At 26.9% G+C, this 17,217-nt stretch overlaps 2 protein-coding genes across 4 annotated transcripts; one reads left to right on the top strand and one right to left on the bottom strand.

Moving 5' to 3' along the window:
- Positions 1-1,832: 1,832 nt before the first annotated feature.
- LOC113848092 (probable WRKY transcription factor 70) lies at positions 1,833-5,386 on the bottom strand. The gene is made up of 3 exons (XM_027477477.1): positions 4,961-5,386; positions 4,388-4,489; positions 1,833-2,499 (listed from the first exon to the last, which is right to left on the bottom strand). The coding sequence occupies exons 1-3, from the start codon at positions 5,332-5,334 to the stop codon at positions 2,013-2,015; spliced, it is 963 nt and encodes a 320-aa protein (XP_027333278.1). The 5' UTR covers positions 5,335-5,386; the 3' UTR covers positions 1,833-2,012.
- Positions 5,387-11,014: 5,628 nt separating this feature from the next.
- Positions 11,015-16,586, top strand: LOC113846984 (putative pentatricopeptide repeat-containing protein At5g37570). Of its 3 annotated transcripts, XR_003501741.1 has the most exons (5): positions 11,132-12,201; positions 12,323-13,055; positions 13,213-13,553; positions 15,757-16,122; positions 16,205-16,516. XR_003501741.1 is itself a non-coding variant. In XM_027475788.1 (2 exons), exons 1-2 carry the CDS (start codon positions 11,148-11,150, stop codon positions 12,997-12,999), a joined length of 1,731 nt encoding a protein of 576 aa, XP_027331589.1. In that variant the 5' UTR covers positions 11,038-11,147; the 3' UTR covers positions 13,000-15,427. The 3 variants fall into 3 exon arrangements, 1 of the variants encoding a protein (XP_027331589.1); XR_003501740.1 differs by having other exon boundaries at positions 11,015-12,201; positions 12,323-13,553; positions 15,762-16,122; positions 16,205-16,586; XM_027475788.1 differs by lacking the exons at positions 15,757-16,122; positions 16,205-16,516 and having other exon boundaries at positions 11,038-12,201; positions 12,323-15,427.
- The last annotated feature ends 631 nt before the right edge of the window (positions 16,587-17,217 follow it).

The following is a 17,217-nucleotide window of genomic DNA, read 5'->3' on the forward strand; positions in this document are numbered from 1 at the left end:
ATTGAAAGGTGAATAGAGAAATCAAAGGCTAACGATCAATACATATACATAAGATAATCACTGTTCTTTTTTCAAAGCTCGTGCGTGGCACATACATCGCATCAGATTGATTGATTGATTGATTGATTGATTGATTATTTATTTATGACTCGTAAAAAATTGTAAATCCAAAATCCAAAATTTTCTGATATGTATCCTGTCATTTTCTCATAAGAACATGGAAGTTTCTGAGCTTTGGATTTGGAAAGATAACAATGGAGTTTTGTTTTACTAAATGAGCGAGGTGAGTTGCTTGAATCATACATGGTCATTAAATTTGATTTAAGAAAACAAGTAAAAAAACTTTAATGCAGGACGAAGGTCTCTAGATTTATTTTTTTAATGTTGAGTAAATAATTAAATTACTTTAAAAAAATATAGACTCGTCCCTAAATACTAAATTTTTTTATTACTTAACATGTATTTATAAATTACAAATATGATTTTTGTCAATTATGATTTAGTAAACATTTAAAAAAACATAAAAATAAATTATGATTGTCACTCTTTTTTAAAATTTTGTTTTAATAAAAAAATCAGTTTATTGTAAAAAGTTTTATCATCAAATTCATGTTAAAAGTTCTAATATGATAAAATTTTATCAAACAAGTTTTTATTACATTGTTTATTCAAACATATTCTTAATATGATTAATTATATATTTTATAGAGATTAACTTTACTATTTGCTACTTAAAAAATTCTACTTGTTAACCCATTTTTATAATTGATTATTATTTAAAAAGTTAAAGCACTTACCTAACAAATGAATCACATTTTTAAATATTACTTTGTCTTAAAAAAATAAACAAATCACATAAAGTGTACTAACATTCGTCTTTACTATTTTATATTTATTTTCTCGTAACATATTAATATTATTATGTTATTAAAAAATATGAGATGATTTGTGAAAAAAAAGTTATTAATAAATATTTAAAAAAAAACATTGACTAAGGAACGAATGGATTAAAATTTTTTATTTGAAATCACATTAAAATATATTAAAAAAATTATGAGCAAAGTACATTAATAACACTTCTTAATAAAAAAAAATATTTATTTTTAATGTTTTAGCCAATATATTCAGCATCGTGTTAGCATTTGCCTTATTCAAATCCAAATTCCAACAATTAATTATAAGAAACTAATCAAGCATTAAAGCAACTGACTTTCACCAAAGGGAAAGTCAGTGCCAAAATGAACGGAGTCCACCCCAGAATCCATGTCTGTACGTTATTTTTTTATTTTAAGTAAATTATTAAATTAATTCTATGTAGAATCGGATGTTATATCCCTAAATAATAAAATCTGCGATTAAGGTGTTTGAATATATATTTCATCATCCAAGTTAGTTTCTAAGATTCCTGATAGGGAAGATAATTAGATTGAAAAAAATGCACTAATTTTTATCATTAAACCCATATTTAAAAATTACAAATATAAGGAGCATATGATTTTCACAACTTCTTTTTAATTTATTTTAATAAATTTATCTATATAACTTGTCAAACTAAGTTATTTCTAATTTTTTAACAAATTTTTATAATTAAACTTATATTATGCAGTCTAATATAATGAAAAAACTATTAAATAAATAAATAATTAAACTTCTTATCATAATACACCCTAAACATATGACCAATGTTGTACCTTATAGAGATTAATTTGGCTATTTATTTACTACTTTTATATTTTCTCTCATAACATATTACTATTATTATGTTATTAAGAAATATGAGAAAATTTATTAAAAGGATCTTACTAACGCCTGTTTTAGGAATATTACTTAATAAATTAATAGAAATAAATTTTTTATTCAAAATCACAAGAGAAATACATTAAAGAAACTAATAATCAAAGTACATGAATAACACTTTTTAATATTTTTTTAAATCCTTAACAAGTATATAAAGACACTTAATTAACATTTTTCTTATTCAAAACCTAATCCCAACAATTAATCTTAGGAAACTAATCAAAGTGGCTTTCATCAAAGTGGAAGTCAGAGCCAAAATGAACAGACTCCACCCCAAAATCCATGTCCAAGCATTGAGAGTTACGTGCACCATTATCAGACACCATCTTTAAGGGCACATTAATGGCAGGCTTGTATGGTTCAAAATCTTTCAACTCAGACCACAGGCTATGATCCAGCTTCTGATCTTTAACATCACCTGGTGTGTCCTCTTTGGGTAATTCTTGTTTTATAGTTAGGCTTGGTGCGCTAATATTGTGGTGATCATGATCATTTGGCACCTTCTTGTTAGGATCAGATTTAAGAAGATATGATTCCCAAGTTGTTGAATCTGTAATCGAATTTGTAGCCTTTGGAGTGGCATTGCATGTGTGACAGCCAATGTATGTAGTTCGATACATATCAGGATTTTCTTGATCCCTTTGCACTTGTTTGGTTGCTCGACAATCTTCATCATACTTGTGACTGCACCTGAAGTAGCTCCTGCAAATTATCATTAACCACAGGTGAGTTAGATGACTAACCTTTTTACAGAGACTTGTCATTTTTTTAACATAAATATTATGACTTTACACCATAATATAATTCATTATGGTATATATTCTGTACCAACAAATTTTTCAATTACTTCTTTTCTTTATTTTATTCCATATTTTAAGGGAGTATTTGATAGAAAATTTCTTTTATTTTTCTTATTAATATTAAGTTTAGAATGCTAAACTTTTATGTTTGGTATGAATATTTTAAGAAATTTGTTCAATATTAAGCATGTGAGAATCTAAGATTTTTATGATATAAAATTACAATTATACTTCTTAATATTTTCAAACATAAACTTAGTTTATGTTGTCTTATCTTCTCATTATATATCAACTATTATTACTAACTTTCCATTATAATTAAAAATTATTTGAAGCCATTACCATTACAACTCATATTGGTAAACTTAAGCGGTAGTATCACATAATACACATTATTTTATATAGACAATTGATGAAGTTGATTTTTTTTATATTAGTTTTTAAATAAATATAAATTTAATTAATAGTGTAATATCATAAATTGTAAAAGGAAATTTCAAAATAAAGATATTTTTTAAAGAAGCATTCATATTTCTTAAAAAATCTATTTAAATCAAGCATGATATTGAAATACTATAAAAAAAACTGTATAGCATTTTCAAAAACATTTAAGACATATTCAATGTATTTTTAACATTTCAAAGAAATATGATTTTAAGGAAACATAACTTTTAAGAACTAGAAAAGATTTTTTGTACCCAACAGCCCTTAAGATTTTTACATCGGAATTAAGGAATAGGTTGAATATTTTATTTTAATTAAAATTAATTATCATTCCTTAATATTTTTATAGTATTTTATTTCTCTTATTAGTTAATGGGGTTTGTCAATTTCAACAGTTAGAGTTGAATTTATATATTTAAAAATAATAATTTTTATTAAAAATAACATATTTATTATATTGAAAATATAAGAATATAATAAATATCATTTTAACAAATTTTACTATTATTAATTGTTTAAACTCAATTTTAATGATTAATATTAATATTTTACTTAATTAATTAATATTTTGTGGTGTAGAATTTTATTTTATTTTTGGTGTAGATTAGACAAAAGCTTAACTATTAAATTTTTTTGAGCTAATTAAATTGCATTCTTTATTTCTTTAATTTGAGTCTAGTTTCTCAAATTTTTAAGTTAATTATTTTTTAAAATCTTCACTTGCAGTTTTTAATGTTCCCTCCTTAGAATTTTTTTTAACTTAAAATTATTAATTTCTCATTTTATTTATTAAAAATCTTCACAAATTGAATGAATAATCCAAGATTTACGTTAGAATATCAAATTACACCCAAAATATATATATTACTAAATAAATAAATTTACTTAATTTTAAATAAAATAATTGAATTAACTAAAACAATTTTAGAAACTAAAATTACATGTGATTCAAATTAAAGGAACTACAAATATAAATAAGTAATTTTTATTAGTATCATTTGTGTGTGTGATAGTATTCTCAACTGGTAGCTAGCGGTCTCTTAGTTGATTTCTACTTTTGGTAGGAATCGAAGACTCAGAAAGGAACTGTGTCCCTGGGTTCTAGCAGTAATCTATTAAAGTTAATTTCTAATGTGAAATTTCTATATAGACCACTATGATGAAAAACATTTCTTCTTGGAAGATAGCGAAAAGAAAGGAAATGGCCCAAATAAGGAAAAAGACAGTAACTTGTTATGCAGCTTGATTTTGTATAAATAATCATGTCTTCGTATGCTGTCTCAAAATTTATATCTTCCATGCACAACAAAAATCAAAAGGAGATGAAAACAATGATTATATTATACCTAGGGAATTCAGAATTCATGATTTCCTTCTGTCCATACTTCCTCCATACATAATTATCATCAGTGTTGTAGGAGACTATGGTCCATGTCTGTGCTCTCTTCCTGCGCAACAACAGTTCAGGAATATATGCCCCATGCATGTCATCTTTCATGTACTATATACAACATAAAATAACATTCAACATATTCCACAGCAAAATTAAGCATCTATGATTAACCAAAAAACAAGGGAAATTAAACAATCCACCTTGGATCTGGACAAATCTCCTGAACTAATTAAAATCAACATATGGGAATATTATATAACCATTAATTCTCAATCTATCAATTTATCAAATCCACCTAATATAACCTAAACAAAAAAGAAAAAAGAAAAAGAAATCACTCAAGTGACACAATCTATGTCCGTACTTCCGTACACAATCCCAATTCACCAAATTTTCACAGACCCAGTAACCAAAATTGCCGACACAACAAGGGTTGTTCATTTGACGAAGTGAACTACAACAACATGTGTCACTTTAGAAAATAAAAACAGTAGATTGGTCAGAATACAAAGAGAAACAATATAACCTTCTTTTGTAGCAACCTCTTCCACCCTTTTGGGATCTCTTCCTACTCTCACTAGAATCTTCACATGTTGGATCATATCCGGAACCGGCCACCTGGGACCCATTTTCGCCGGAACTGAGAAGATTCCGGTGAGCCACCCCACCTGCAGAACCAAGTTCTGAAGAAGAAGAAGTTATGATAGAAATGACCTCATTGAAAGATCTGAGTACATTGGCCAAAAGCTCCTCAGATGACAGATACCCTTCACTCCCAAAGGGTTTCTGAAGAAGAACCTTGAGTTGTGTAGCAGCTTCTTGACCCTGAACAAGCTCTCTTATTATCATTCTCTCTCTATTGGCTGAAACACTTTCAGTTTCTGAGGAAACAATTTTCATTTTCTTGCTTGATTACTTTTTCTTGATTTTTTTTTTTTTTTACTTTCTCTTTTGGATTGGCAAGAGAAAGGTAGCTGCAGTTTTGGGTTTGAAGAGAAGAAAGGGATATTATAGTGTTTGAGAGAGAGAGAGAGAGAGAAGAAAAGCAAGAAAGATCCAAATAAATGAATGAAAGATGTAGGGAAGGAAGCCATTGATGTGAAATGTGAAAATAGATATTATTTTCTATCAAATAAAACATTTTTTTTTCTTGGGGGTCAATTTTGCTATTCTAGCTTTTTTTAGTTTGATTAGTTACTCGAATAACAAAAAGTTTTAAATATATAAATATAAAAATTAAATTTGTTTTTTATTTAAATATTTTTTATAATTTCCTTAGAATCAGGTCTTTTGATATTTATATACAGTTAATTAAATAACATGACGAATAAAGAGAATAATGCATGTTAATTATTTATATTAACGAGAGAGGCCAAAATATTTAAGTTGTATTTTATTATAAATTTTCTCAAAATTCTCCTTTGCCTCTTTATTTTTCTTTATGAGACTTAAAAATTGTGCAACCTACTTTTTTACCGATACTTTTAATAACTTTCTTTATGCAAATTTAAATTATCTTAATTAATTAATGATTCTATTTTTCTCAACGATCATACCCCAATCTTTTTAGACGCACTCATTTTATATTTTATCCTTTGTAATTTGATCTCATATTAAGTTTAATAATTTAATTTGTACATTTTTAATTTTTTCTCTTTATCCTTTTAATAAAAAATAGATATTAATTTTTAAAAATTTAATTAACTAATAAACAAAATATTTTATTTTAAAAACGATGGATTCATTTTAAAAAATAAATGATATTTGATTGATTTGATACGTTCAAGTTGAACGCATTATTGAAGAAGCGATAAGTACTTGACTTTGCCCGAATTCCGAAGCTACTTCGGATGACGTTTGATTGTGATGCTAAGGATGACGTTTAATATATGCACTGTTTTAACCATTTCTTACCAACAAATATTAGTATATTATTTTAAATATATTTTTATTATGAGTTGAAATTTATTAAAATTACAATTGTTTTATTTTTTTCAATAAATGTTTAAAAAATTATTAATATATATTATAATATTTATCCTTCTCTTTATTATGTTAGTTAAAGAGATACCGTTGTATTTTTTAATGGGTTTAATTAATATTAGATTAATTATGTAATTGAAAGTGTTAAATTTTATTCTAAAATTATTTAAATTGACCAAGTAGCTGTCTAGTAACAATCAACAAGTGGAACATACGGATGTGAGAATAATTAAAAAGTGGTGACTTATTATTATTTATTTGTTAATTTGATTTACTTAGTCGTTGAATTTACAAAGTACATTTATTCAACCAATTTAGTTGAAGCTGTATATAAATGTTTGAAAATATGCATTTTAATACACTTTTTAATGTGTGTATATATATATATATTAATTTAAATTTATTAAAAATTATAAAATTATTTCTATCATATTTTTATTTTAATGAAATTTACTTATTATTTTCTACTTTTAATAAAATTTATCTAATAATAAAAATATAATATTAATATTTGTCTTACAATAGTTGATACGACTAATATTTTTATATTATAATTATATTTAATCACACAATTTTTTTATCTATTTTAGAGTTTATTTTTAATAAGTTAAATAGAGTTATTTAATAATAAAATATAAAAATTAATGGCTTTTAAAATTTAATTTATTAAAAACTAATTATTTTTAATTTATGTGCTTGACTTTTTAAATAATTTACACTTACAGGTAAAGTAATTTTAACACTTTCCCAATCATACAGAACATTTATCTAATTAAACTATATTTTTTTAATATAAAAATATATTTTGATAAAAGAAACAAGAAAATAAATGAAAAAAATATCATAAAAGTATAAAATAAAATAAAATCTAAATAAAAATAATGTATGTATGTAGAAGTTTTAAATGTAATAGAAAATAAAATGTAGTATAAATATTGGTAGCTTATTTTTTATAAATAAATATTTTTTAAATTTTTTTTTAGAAAGTTAGCATTTTAAAGCTAAAAACTAATCTTATTTCTTATTTATTAAACAGTATTATTAGTTTATTAACTAATAGACTCATAAAAAAACTACAAATTGCTTTTTTTAAATAAAACTTAACTTATAAATAACAAATTATACACTTTCAGCTATTTTTCTTAGATAGTGCAAAATAAACTCATAACTTATGGTTATCGTGTCGAGGGAAACGCAAAATTTTTTAACAAAAAAAATAAATGATAAAAAATATAAAAAAATTATTTTAACAAATTTATAATATTCAAGTTTATATTTTATTAAAACTTTGCATACAGATAAAATCTATAAATAATAAAAACTATATAACAAACACTACACACTGAAAAGTAAATTTAAAGAAATGGTATAATTTTTTTATTATTTTAGAAAATATTAAATTGACTCTCAAATTAATTTTAAGTGTTATAAGCGCATGAACTACAGACATTTTGTGTATTTTTATAAAAGTAATCCCAAATTTAAGTTATAAAGTGTAAAATAGTACTTATATTAATATATTAAACGAAACTTTATTAATAACATTTAAAACAATTATTTCTTTCTAATTTTTTTTTAAGAGACCATAAAGTTTTAACTTCAAAATAGATAAATCTAAATACATATTAATACAATAAAACTTATTATTTACTAATAGATAAAAATAAAAAAATCAGAATTATATTTGTTAATATAACATTTGTCTGACAAAAATTAAATTATAATTATAAATTTTTAAAATCACACTAACAATAAAATGTATTGTACTAATATTTGATGTATGCTAAGGAAATCATTTGTTAATATATCTCCCTAAAGGTATAATTTCACGATGTTTATGTAAATAATTTATTTTTTATTATAAAATTATATTAGAAAAATTTTAATTTCATATCAAATTATTAATAAATGATAATTTTTTATAGCTAAAGTAAAATAAGTACTATACGACAAAATAAATTTACAACTAAGAATGGTTGTTGGGTAAAATAAAGTTTTATTATTATGTGTAAATTTAAATTTTTTTATATTTATCTAAATTTTTTATTTAACTTAGAGTTATAATTTATTATTTTACTTACCGTTAGATATAAAATAAATAAAAAATTTAAATTGAGTGCAAGAGTTTTTGAAATTATACCAATGTAAGAAAATTATTTCTCATATATATATATATATATGATTTTGAAAATTAAGATAATATTTATATTTTTATATATAAAATAATAATAATTATTAATATTATATTAAATATGTATGATAGATAATGAAAGTTAATAATCAATTCTAAAAAATATAAATGTTGTTTATTTTTAAAATATAAAAATATTTATAATTGTCAAATATAAAATATCATTTAAAATTAATTATTAATTTAAGAAAATATGAAATGTTTTTTAAAATTTATGAATAAACAGCAACACGTAAAAAGAAATTATAAAAGAATTTCTACATTTACGGTGATCATTATTTTCGGGGGTACAGTATGGGACACATCATTAATGAGGTACGACGGCTGGTCATCTACAATAGATGTGTTTCTATTATCTATATTCAGCAAACTAATTTTTGAAAAATTATTGATTTAAAACAATTTCTTAATTATTTAAATAAATTATTTCAAGATTTGTTAATATTTCTACTGATTAAGAAATACTCCTAATTATTTATTGTGCTTTTTTTTTATTTAAATAAAGATATATACACTCTTTTTAAGGTGAGAAAAAATATTTTTTATTAAAAATGTTTGTGTATGATGATGTTTTTTTCCCCCCTTAAAATGAAGTGATGTTGACAAATGATACGCCCTTTTGTCTCTAAAATAATAGCATTTTTTGGCTACTTTTTTTTATATTGTTTTTTTAAAAAATATTAAAAAATAAAAATTTCAAAAGTCACATATAGCCATTTTTAATTATTTTTTTAAATATTTAATTATTTTTAAAAAAATTGCTAGTCAATGACAATTTTTTTAAAAATAATCATATTTTTGTACTTTTACAAAAAAATTCTTATATTTTGAATTTAAAAAAAAAAACTTATATAAAAAAATGTTCTCTATTTAATAATAGTTATTTTATAATTTTAAAAAATTAATTTTTATAATTTTATTCTATAAATAATTACTATTTTAAATTTTATTTTTATCTTCTCTCTATTTAATTATTTATTGTATAAACAAATTTTAAAGTAAATATATTATAATTTTCACAACACTTTTGTAATATTACATTAAAGACTGTTAGATTCAATAATATTAGTACATACTTGTGGTCTAAAGTTGTGAAAAATATTTTTAGTTTTTTTAAATATTATTAATATATTAAAATATATTTAATTTTATAATTTTTAATAAAATATTATTATTTAGAACTTTTTATCTAGTAAACTTAAAAAAAAAAAAAAAAGTAACTCAGAGAATCTCATATTAAATTTATGTGCATTATTTCGATCCATAATTCAATCTAAAGAAATAGCATCATCAATAGTTTGTGCTAAATTGGTATATATGGTTCTCTCAAGTTTTGACCATGTTTTCTAATCCACCCAATAACACGATGTCATTAAGATGAAATATTACTTAATCAAGATACACTAATTTCTATAAATAACAAAAAACAAATCTCTTAAAGTATGCAATTTAATTTACATAAAAAACTCTTTTAAAATCTAACTTAGATATATGGTAGAGTATTGTTTATAAAAATATCCTTTTATCATGTAATGATAAAGACTCTCTTTTTAAAATAATACTAACTTCACTTAAGACTCACCAATAAAACAAAGAAATGTGAAATAAAACTTAAAAAATCCAAAGTGCGTAAGACAAAATTTATCATTATTAACATGATCTTGTTTGATTCTTTTGGCAGTGTATTTTCTATGTTAATGAATACTAATAATATTACAATGTAAGTTAAATAATATTATAATTGGTAATAGTAAGTAGGGTTGGTGGTGGTGTAGGGAGTGGCTCGTTACAATTTAGAGGTTACCATAGAATTGCAATTAAATGGTACAACTTTCGTGTTTTTTTTATTTTCTCACAAAATTCAAGACACTTTGGGAGAAAGTGATAAAGTTTTACTTGTACAAAAAAAGGATTATTATTCTAATACAATAGACCGTAAAATTAATGAAAAAAATGGCTTTCTTACAAATTTGGGGGAATCCTTTTGTAAAATTATCTAACTAGTTTCATCTTTTTTAAAAATGACTTCAAATTTTGTTTTTCAATGTGAAAAGGTTTGTAGGGGTTTTGGCATAATTTCTAGTAAATGTCTAGCAGCAACAAACAAAAATTTGGCAGTTTAACAGCAAGATATATTTATAAATCGCAAATTTCAACTTAAAAATAATAAAAATTGAGATAAGTTATATATATGTATATATTAAGAAATGTCTCGAAGCCTAAATATAGTCCAAGAATAATTCCTATTTATGGTTTGCTGGTCTAAAAAAATTTTGCACACTAATTTACTTTACATTAATTGCATTAGTTTTAATTTTTTAAAAAATACATTATACTTCACATGTACAATTTACATTAATTTCATAAAATTTATAAAAGTTACAGTAATATCTTAATTTTAAATGGTATTACTCCTCTAATGTGAAAAAGCTTAGAAAATGAAACGAGGGATACCCATTCTCAACCCTTCTTCCCAACTCTCCACCCACCAATTACACCATCTTCCAAAATCTAAACTACAACATGACTGCATTTCAACATGAGGACTACAACTTCAGCATTTTCCCAAAGCCTAAGCACAAAACTTAAGCTTCGTTTAAAGCAATTGCTCTATGCTGCCAAAACTACTGATCATCTGAAACAAACCCATGTTCTCTTTCTCAAACTCCTTACTCAACAGCAACCCCCTTATTACCATTACTTCATGGGTCGTTTGTTACTCCGTCTTCTTCACTTCACTGATGAAAGAACCAATCTTTGCTATGCCCACAAACTGTTTGCCACAATGCCAAGCTGCTCCAATAGCTTCCTTTGGACCTCCCTTATTCGTGCATTCCTTTCCCATCATACCCATTTTCGCCATTGCATTTCTACCTATGCTAGAATGCATCAAAATGGGGTTTTGCCATCTGGGTTCACCTTCTCTTCGGTACTTAGCGCTTGCGGGCGAGTACCAGCTATGTTTGAAGGAAAACAAGTTCATGCCAGGGTGGTGCAGTCTGGGTTTATTGGAAATAAGATTGTGCAAACTGCACTCCTTGACATGTATGCGAAATTCGGCTGTGTAAGTGATGCGCGCGGCGTGTTTGATAGAATGTGTGAGAGGGATGTTGTTGCCTGGACAGCAATGATTTGTGGATATGCCAAGGTTGGAATGATGGTTGATGCACGGTGGCTATTTGATAACATGGGGGAACGTAATTCTTTTACTTGGACTACAATGATTGCTGGATATGCAAATTGTGGAGACATGAAAGCTGCCAAGGAATTGTATGATGTCATGGATGACAAGAATGAGGTCACTTGGGTTGCAATGATAGCTGGTTATGGTAAGTTAGGTAATGTGAGTGAAGCCAGAAGGGTATTTGATGGGGTACTTGTGCCACATGGTGCATCAACTTGTGCAGCATTGCTTGCTTGTTATGCACAAAATGGATATGCAAAGGAAGCTATTGACCTGTATGAGATAATGAGACAAGAAAAGATCAAAATCACCGAGGTGGCACTGGTGGGTGCTATGTCAGCTTGTGCTCAACTTGGGGATATTAGAATGTCAAACACATTAAGAGATCATCTCGAGGAGGGTTGCTGTGGTACGTCCTTCTCTTATTGGTTCTGTTGTTATTTTGTCAATTGAATCTCTTGGGGTAAAGAATGTTTTGCATTAACCTTTGTTTTTTCGCTTGGTTGGAACCCATTGTCCCTTTATATCAGATAGGACACATATTGTTTCCAATGCATTGATCCATATGCACTCAAAATGTGGAAATATAAACTTAGCATGGAGGGAATTCAGTACAATGAGGTGCAGAGACACATATACTTACAGTGCAATGATCACAGCCTTTGCTGAGCATGGGCAATCACAAGATGCTGTTGATCTTTTCTCAAAGATGCAAAAGGAAGGATTAGAGCCAAACCAAGTTACATTCATTGGTCTCCTTAATGCTTGTAGCTCTTCAGGTCTTATTAAAGAAGGTTGTAGGTTATTTCAGATTATGACTGGGGTATTTGGTATTGAACCCTTACCTGAGCACTATGCTTGCATAGTTGATCTCCTTGGGAGGGCTGGGCAACTTGAAAGGGCATACAATCTAATAAAGGGGAATGCTACTAGTGCTGATGCAGCAAGTTGGGGTTCTTTATTGGCAGCTTGCAGGGTTTATGGCAATGTTGAATTGGGTGAGACTGCAGCTAGACATCTCTTTGAAATTGATCCTGAGGATTCTGGAAATTATGTGCTTCTTGCAAACACTTATGCATCGAAGGATAAATGGGGGTGTGCAGAAGAGGTTAAGAAGTTGATTAGTCAAAAGGGAATAAAAAAACCATCAGGGTATAGTTGGATTCAGAGAGAGATCAAGGGACAATATAAAGAAGAAGCACTTTGATTGTTAATTTTGGATTGTTAATTTTGGTCAGTCAGATATCCTCTTCAATCAATATGGTGATGTTTACTTGATCACTCATGTACTGGCCAACATTGCACATCATTCATTCTTGCCTTTACCTTGAAAGTTTTCAGTAATTGTGGAGTGAGCTTTAAATTCCCAGCTTTATTTCTGGGCCATGCATGTATCTGAGATATCAATATCATTGTGTAGGGGTAGGCCATTAAGTTATGAAGCCATTAAGCAAGGCTGTTAATCCATCTATAAAGGAACCAACTTCATGTACATGTTGTGGATGAGTGTGGTAATTGAGGAACATTACATGGAAAGAACAGTGGGGGCAGTCATATTCGATTGCTTTGACTTATAACTATCAACAAGCAGATATAGGGACAAAGATAGACATGGGGAAGAACACAGTAGGATTATCTCCAAGAGTACATCATTTGGGCATGCAAGGAACTGTAGAGGCTAGAAATACTCAAAACTCCCTCCCAATGCGACTCAATGCTTGTTGGTGATAAAGCTGCAGCAAATACATATCCTACATCGAGGTAATTTCCCCCCTTTTGTTTAATCTTTCTTCTGCATTTAAATCTGGTTTTCTGTTTGTGCATAGTTCAGTAACTGTGGCAGTATGACTACTTTTGGTATATACGTTGTTGAATAACTTCAAGTCTTAATAACAATCTCTTACCTAAGAAAAAATTGAAGGAGAGACAAAGAGATGAACAGTGAGAGATAAGAACCGGAAAAATAAAAAAATTTGATACAAAAAGATTTTGAAATATTATTTGATCAATTCAAAATTCGAGGAAAATGTCCTTATGACAAGGATTTTGTACACATAAAATTGTAAATGCATTGGATAAAAGAATGTACAATTTCCAGATAGTGATAGTGCTAAATAGTCCATGAATTTTTAGGAAACCATCAATTTGAATTGGACACTAATAATGCAAAATGTGGATTAGATTAATAAAGTTGAAATTATACATATATGTATGTATCATATATTAGTGTTCCTTTTCATTCTGAGAAATCTGTAAGTAATTTGATGGCTATGGATAGCAAATATATGACTAAGAAGTAACAGCTGTTAGCTTCTTGTTTAATTATAGAACATTAGTACTTCTTTGTACTGCTTTAACAGGTGGCCTCTTTTCAAGAGGTTCATGCTAGTAGAAGACTAGAAATTATTTATGTTATGGAGTATCCTGACATTTGGCCTCCTGATTTTGACTTTCTCATGTTCCAGTGATCATTGACCCTTAGGTAGCTTTAATTTGTTATGTTCTCCGGTTGTTAACTGAAACAGTGAGCAACGACAGTATATCTTTTTGTGACCTGTTGACATACAACTGGACATTTTTAAATAAAGAAAGAAGGATTAATACAACGGAAAAGTTTCCTTACACAACTCTAATGCAAATATACAACAATATATCTTTCACAATGCTTATCAGACATTGTGTGATAAAAAATATTTTAATTTGGTCTTTGAAAGCAGATAAATGTTCCTATTTGCTTTCTAGGTTGATCTACTTATTGAGTTGTGTGATAAAATTTTGATTCTAGAGGGATCACTCTTCATGCTATCAAATTATTAATCCCTTCTGCTGTTGGATTAGAATTTAGATTTCATCTCTGTTGTGAGATTCCCTAAATTTTATGTCTAGATATCATTTAATATACTTTTTATGCGTTTTACGGATGTATGCTTAGCCTCGTGAAACTAATGCAGCCATAGAAGATATGTTAGATTTTTCCAGCTATTTTAGTTTACACTAATATGCTATGAAGCAAATAGAGGTTAAACTTATCAAATGGGATATATAGAAAACTATTAACACAAACCAATGTTTCCCCTTCTCTTGAAACGGAAGGTATTTTTTTTCTTACATGCATGCTCAGGATTCATGGTAGAGGCAGTTATTTATTATAATGTATTACCATTGTTAACACAGTTGACAAGGGTATCAAATTACAACTGTGGTATAAAATACTGTTCCTCAGGGATTACGATGTCCAATACTAGCTTACAACAATAGTTAAGTCTTATCCCATTAGGTAAGGTATACATGGATCACACGATGCCATTGAGCTCGGTTAAAAATCAAATTTTCAGAAATTTGATTAATCAAAAGGTCTTTTTTATTGCTAACACTAGCTTGGTTGTCCAATACTAGCCTACTAATTTAAATTGCTTTTGACAGATCTAACAAATGAATGATTCCATATCATATAACTTTATTTACTTATTTTTAATGGTTAGAGCTGAAATCCATACAAAATTTCGTCCTTCTTTTCCTAGTGGTACCAAGCAACAATTTATTCTCAAGGAGCAGAATTTTACAACACATTACCACTCTTTTTCCTAAAAACTAATTATCAATTTGTTCATATCAATAGGAATTCAGTTAACATTGATTTCCCAATAAAAAAAAAGACTAGATAAAAGCAATAACATGGAAATGAACACCAAAAATAGAAATTTGATTAAAAATGTAGCCAAGAGTGCAATTCAAAATCTAGGTAGATAATTCTACCACTAACAATGAGGAAAACTTAAAAAACATAATAGAATAATAAGCTTAACACAGCAAAGGGATTGAGTCAAATCTTCTAGGAGCAAAGCTTGGATGCTTCCTTGTTCTTCTCATTCCAAAAAGTTCCTTTCTCCTCTGTCCCTTTGAATAGGGTTTTTCATCCTATTTATTCTTTTCTAACTGTTTTAACTTTTTATTTCAATGTCAGTGCAGGTGCACTCCTTTTCAGCACAAGTGTGCTGACTTCTGCAAAAATTCTCCCATTGTTAAAGCAGGTGCAAGGTATATCAGAAATAATTAAATAAAAAATTGAGAAATGCTAGTAATACACTCTCTACTATTGGTTAAAATTTATTGAAAATTACAAAAATGATGTGGGTCTCAATATTTTTCACTAATAAATTAATGTTTTTCTCTCATACTTTTGTAATTTTCAATAAATTTTAGTCAATAGTAAAAAGTGTGTTAAAGTGTGTGTTGCTAGCATTCTTCTGAAAAATTTTCAGCATTTCTCAAATGAAGTGATATAGAAAAGAGCAAGTGTGAAGCATTCGAAGCTCGACATGTGGAAAAAGTGGGCAATTTTTCCTTCCTAATTCTTTTTGTTTAAAACTTTTATTCCTATCTTGTGATGGTCTGAACTATTTTTCTTTCAGGAATGTACCAACATGCAGATTCCTCTCAAATTAGGTGCAAGACTGAAGATTGCAGAACAAAAGTCTGCTCTGGATTCTAGGGGATCATGGATCAGTTCCCGTTGGATGAATAAGATAAGATAAAAAACAGACATGAAAGATGGATGAGGACAGGATATGATAAGAGTAAGATAGAGATTTTATCTTACCATATGTTCGATGCATATTAAGATAACAAACTAAATAATATTATATTATTATATCCCATGTATTTCTAACCTAGGCTCCCTCCATACAAGGACGAATAAAAAATAAATAGACTTCAATTCATCCGTTATATTTGTTTAGAGACTAATTTCTTTTAAGACAAATATATTATCGAATAAATATCATCTCCTTTACTGTCAATACACTCAAAGAAATTGTTTTTTTAACTTCTATATTTTTCAACTGTGTTTGTCTCTGAATAGCTTTTTAATATTTTGAATGGCGTAAATGAATTTGCTTCTGCCCCAAAACAAAAACTTTTATTGTGTGTAGGTGAGTGGGCTTTCAAATAAGAGATCGAAGAAGCATTCTTTTTAGAAATATTGCTTATTGCAGATATCATACTTAGTAGTCTCGTCTCACTTTTATAGCTGATTTTTTCTGGAAAATATTTATCAGGAAAGACTATGAAATTAGGATAAGTACACTCATGTTGTTTTTCTTATTGGAGACTAGGTAATGACCTTATTGTGGATGTATAACTCCCATAAGAATTTAATTAACCATGTCCTTGCTTATTGAACTTTCAACTTCGCTACTTTTGTAGTTTAAAAGTTAAATTCAGTAATCAAATTATAAAGATTTGTTTGAAAATTTCTCAAATAATTTAAGAATTTATAGATAACTTAATTTCAATTATTAACTGATATTAGAAAGGACAAAATATAAATTCAGTTTTATAGATGCTGTTAATACGTTAGTACTGTTCAATTAAAATTAGAGTTTTATTTCGATAATATATAATAGTATTAAAGCAAGTTTTTTAT

The sequence above is a fragment of the Abrus precatorius genome, unplaced genomic scaffold (assembly GCF_003935025.1).
Source record: "Abrus precatorius isolate BTA unplaced genomic scaffold, Abrus_2018 Scaffold8, whole genome shotgun sequence".
NCBI lineage: Eukaryota > Viridiplantae > Streptophyta > Magnoliopsida > Fabales > Fabaceae > Abrus > Abrus precatorius.

What these genes read in the sequence shown, in the direction of transcription:
- LOC113848092 (XM_027477477.1), bottom strand. Translation starts at nt 5,334, where the DNA reads ATGAAAATTGTTTCCTCAGAAACTGAAAGTGTTTCAGCCAATAGAGAG. An exon ending in AGAGGTTGCTACAAAAGAAG is followed by an intron (nt 4,490 to 4,960) that starts GTTATATTGTTT and finishes GTTGTTGCGCAG; the next exon opens with GAAGAGAGCACAGACATGGA. An exon ending in ATGAATTCTGAATTCCCTAG is followed by an intron (nt 2,500 to 4,387) that starts GTATAATATAAT and finishes GATAATTTGCAG; the next exon opens with GAGCTACTTCAGGTGCAGTC.
- LOC113846984 (XM_027475788.1), top strand. Translation starts at nt 11,148, where the DNA reads ATGAGGACTACAACTTCAGCATTTTCCCAAAGCCTAAGCACAAAACTT. An exon ending in TCTCGAGGAGGGTTGCTGTG is followed by an intron (nt 12,202 to 12,322) that starts GTACGTCCTTCT and finishes CCTTTATATCAG; the next exon opens with ATAGGACACATATTGTTTCC.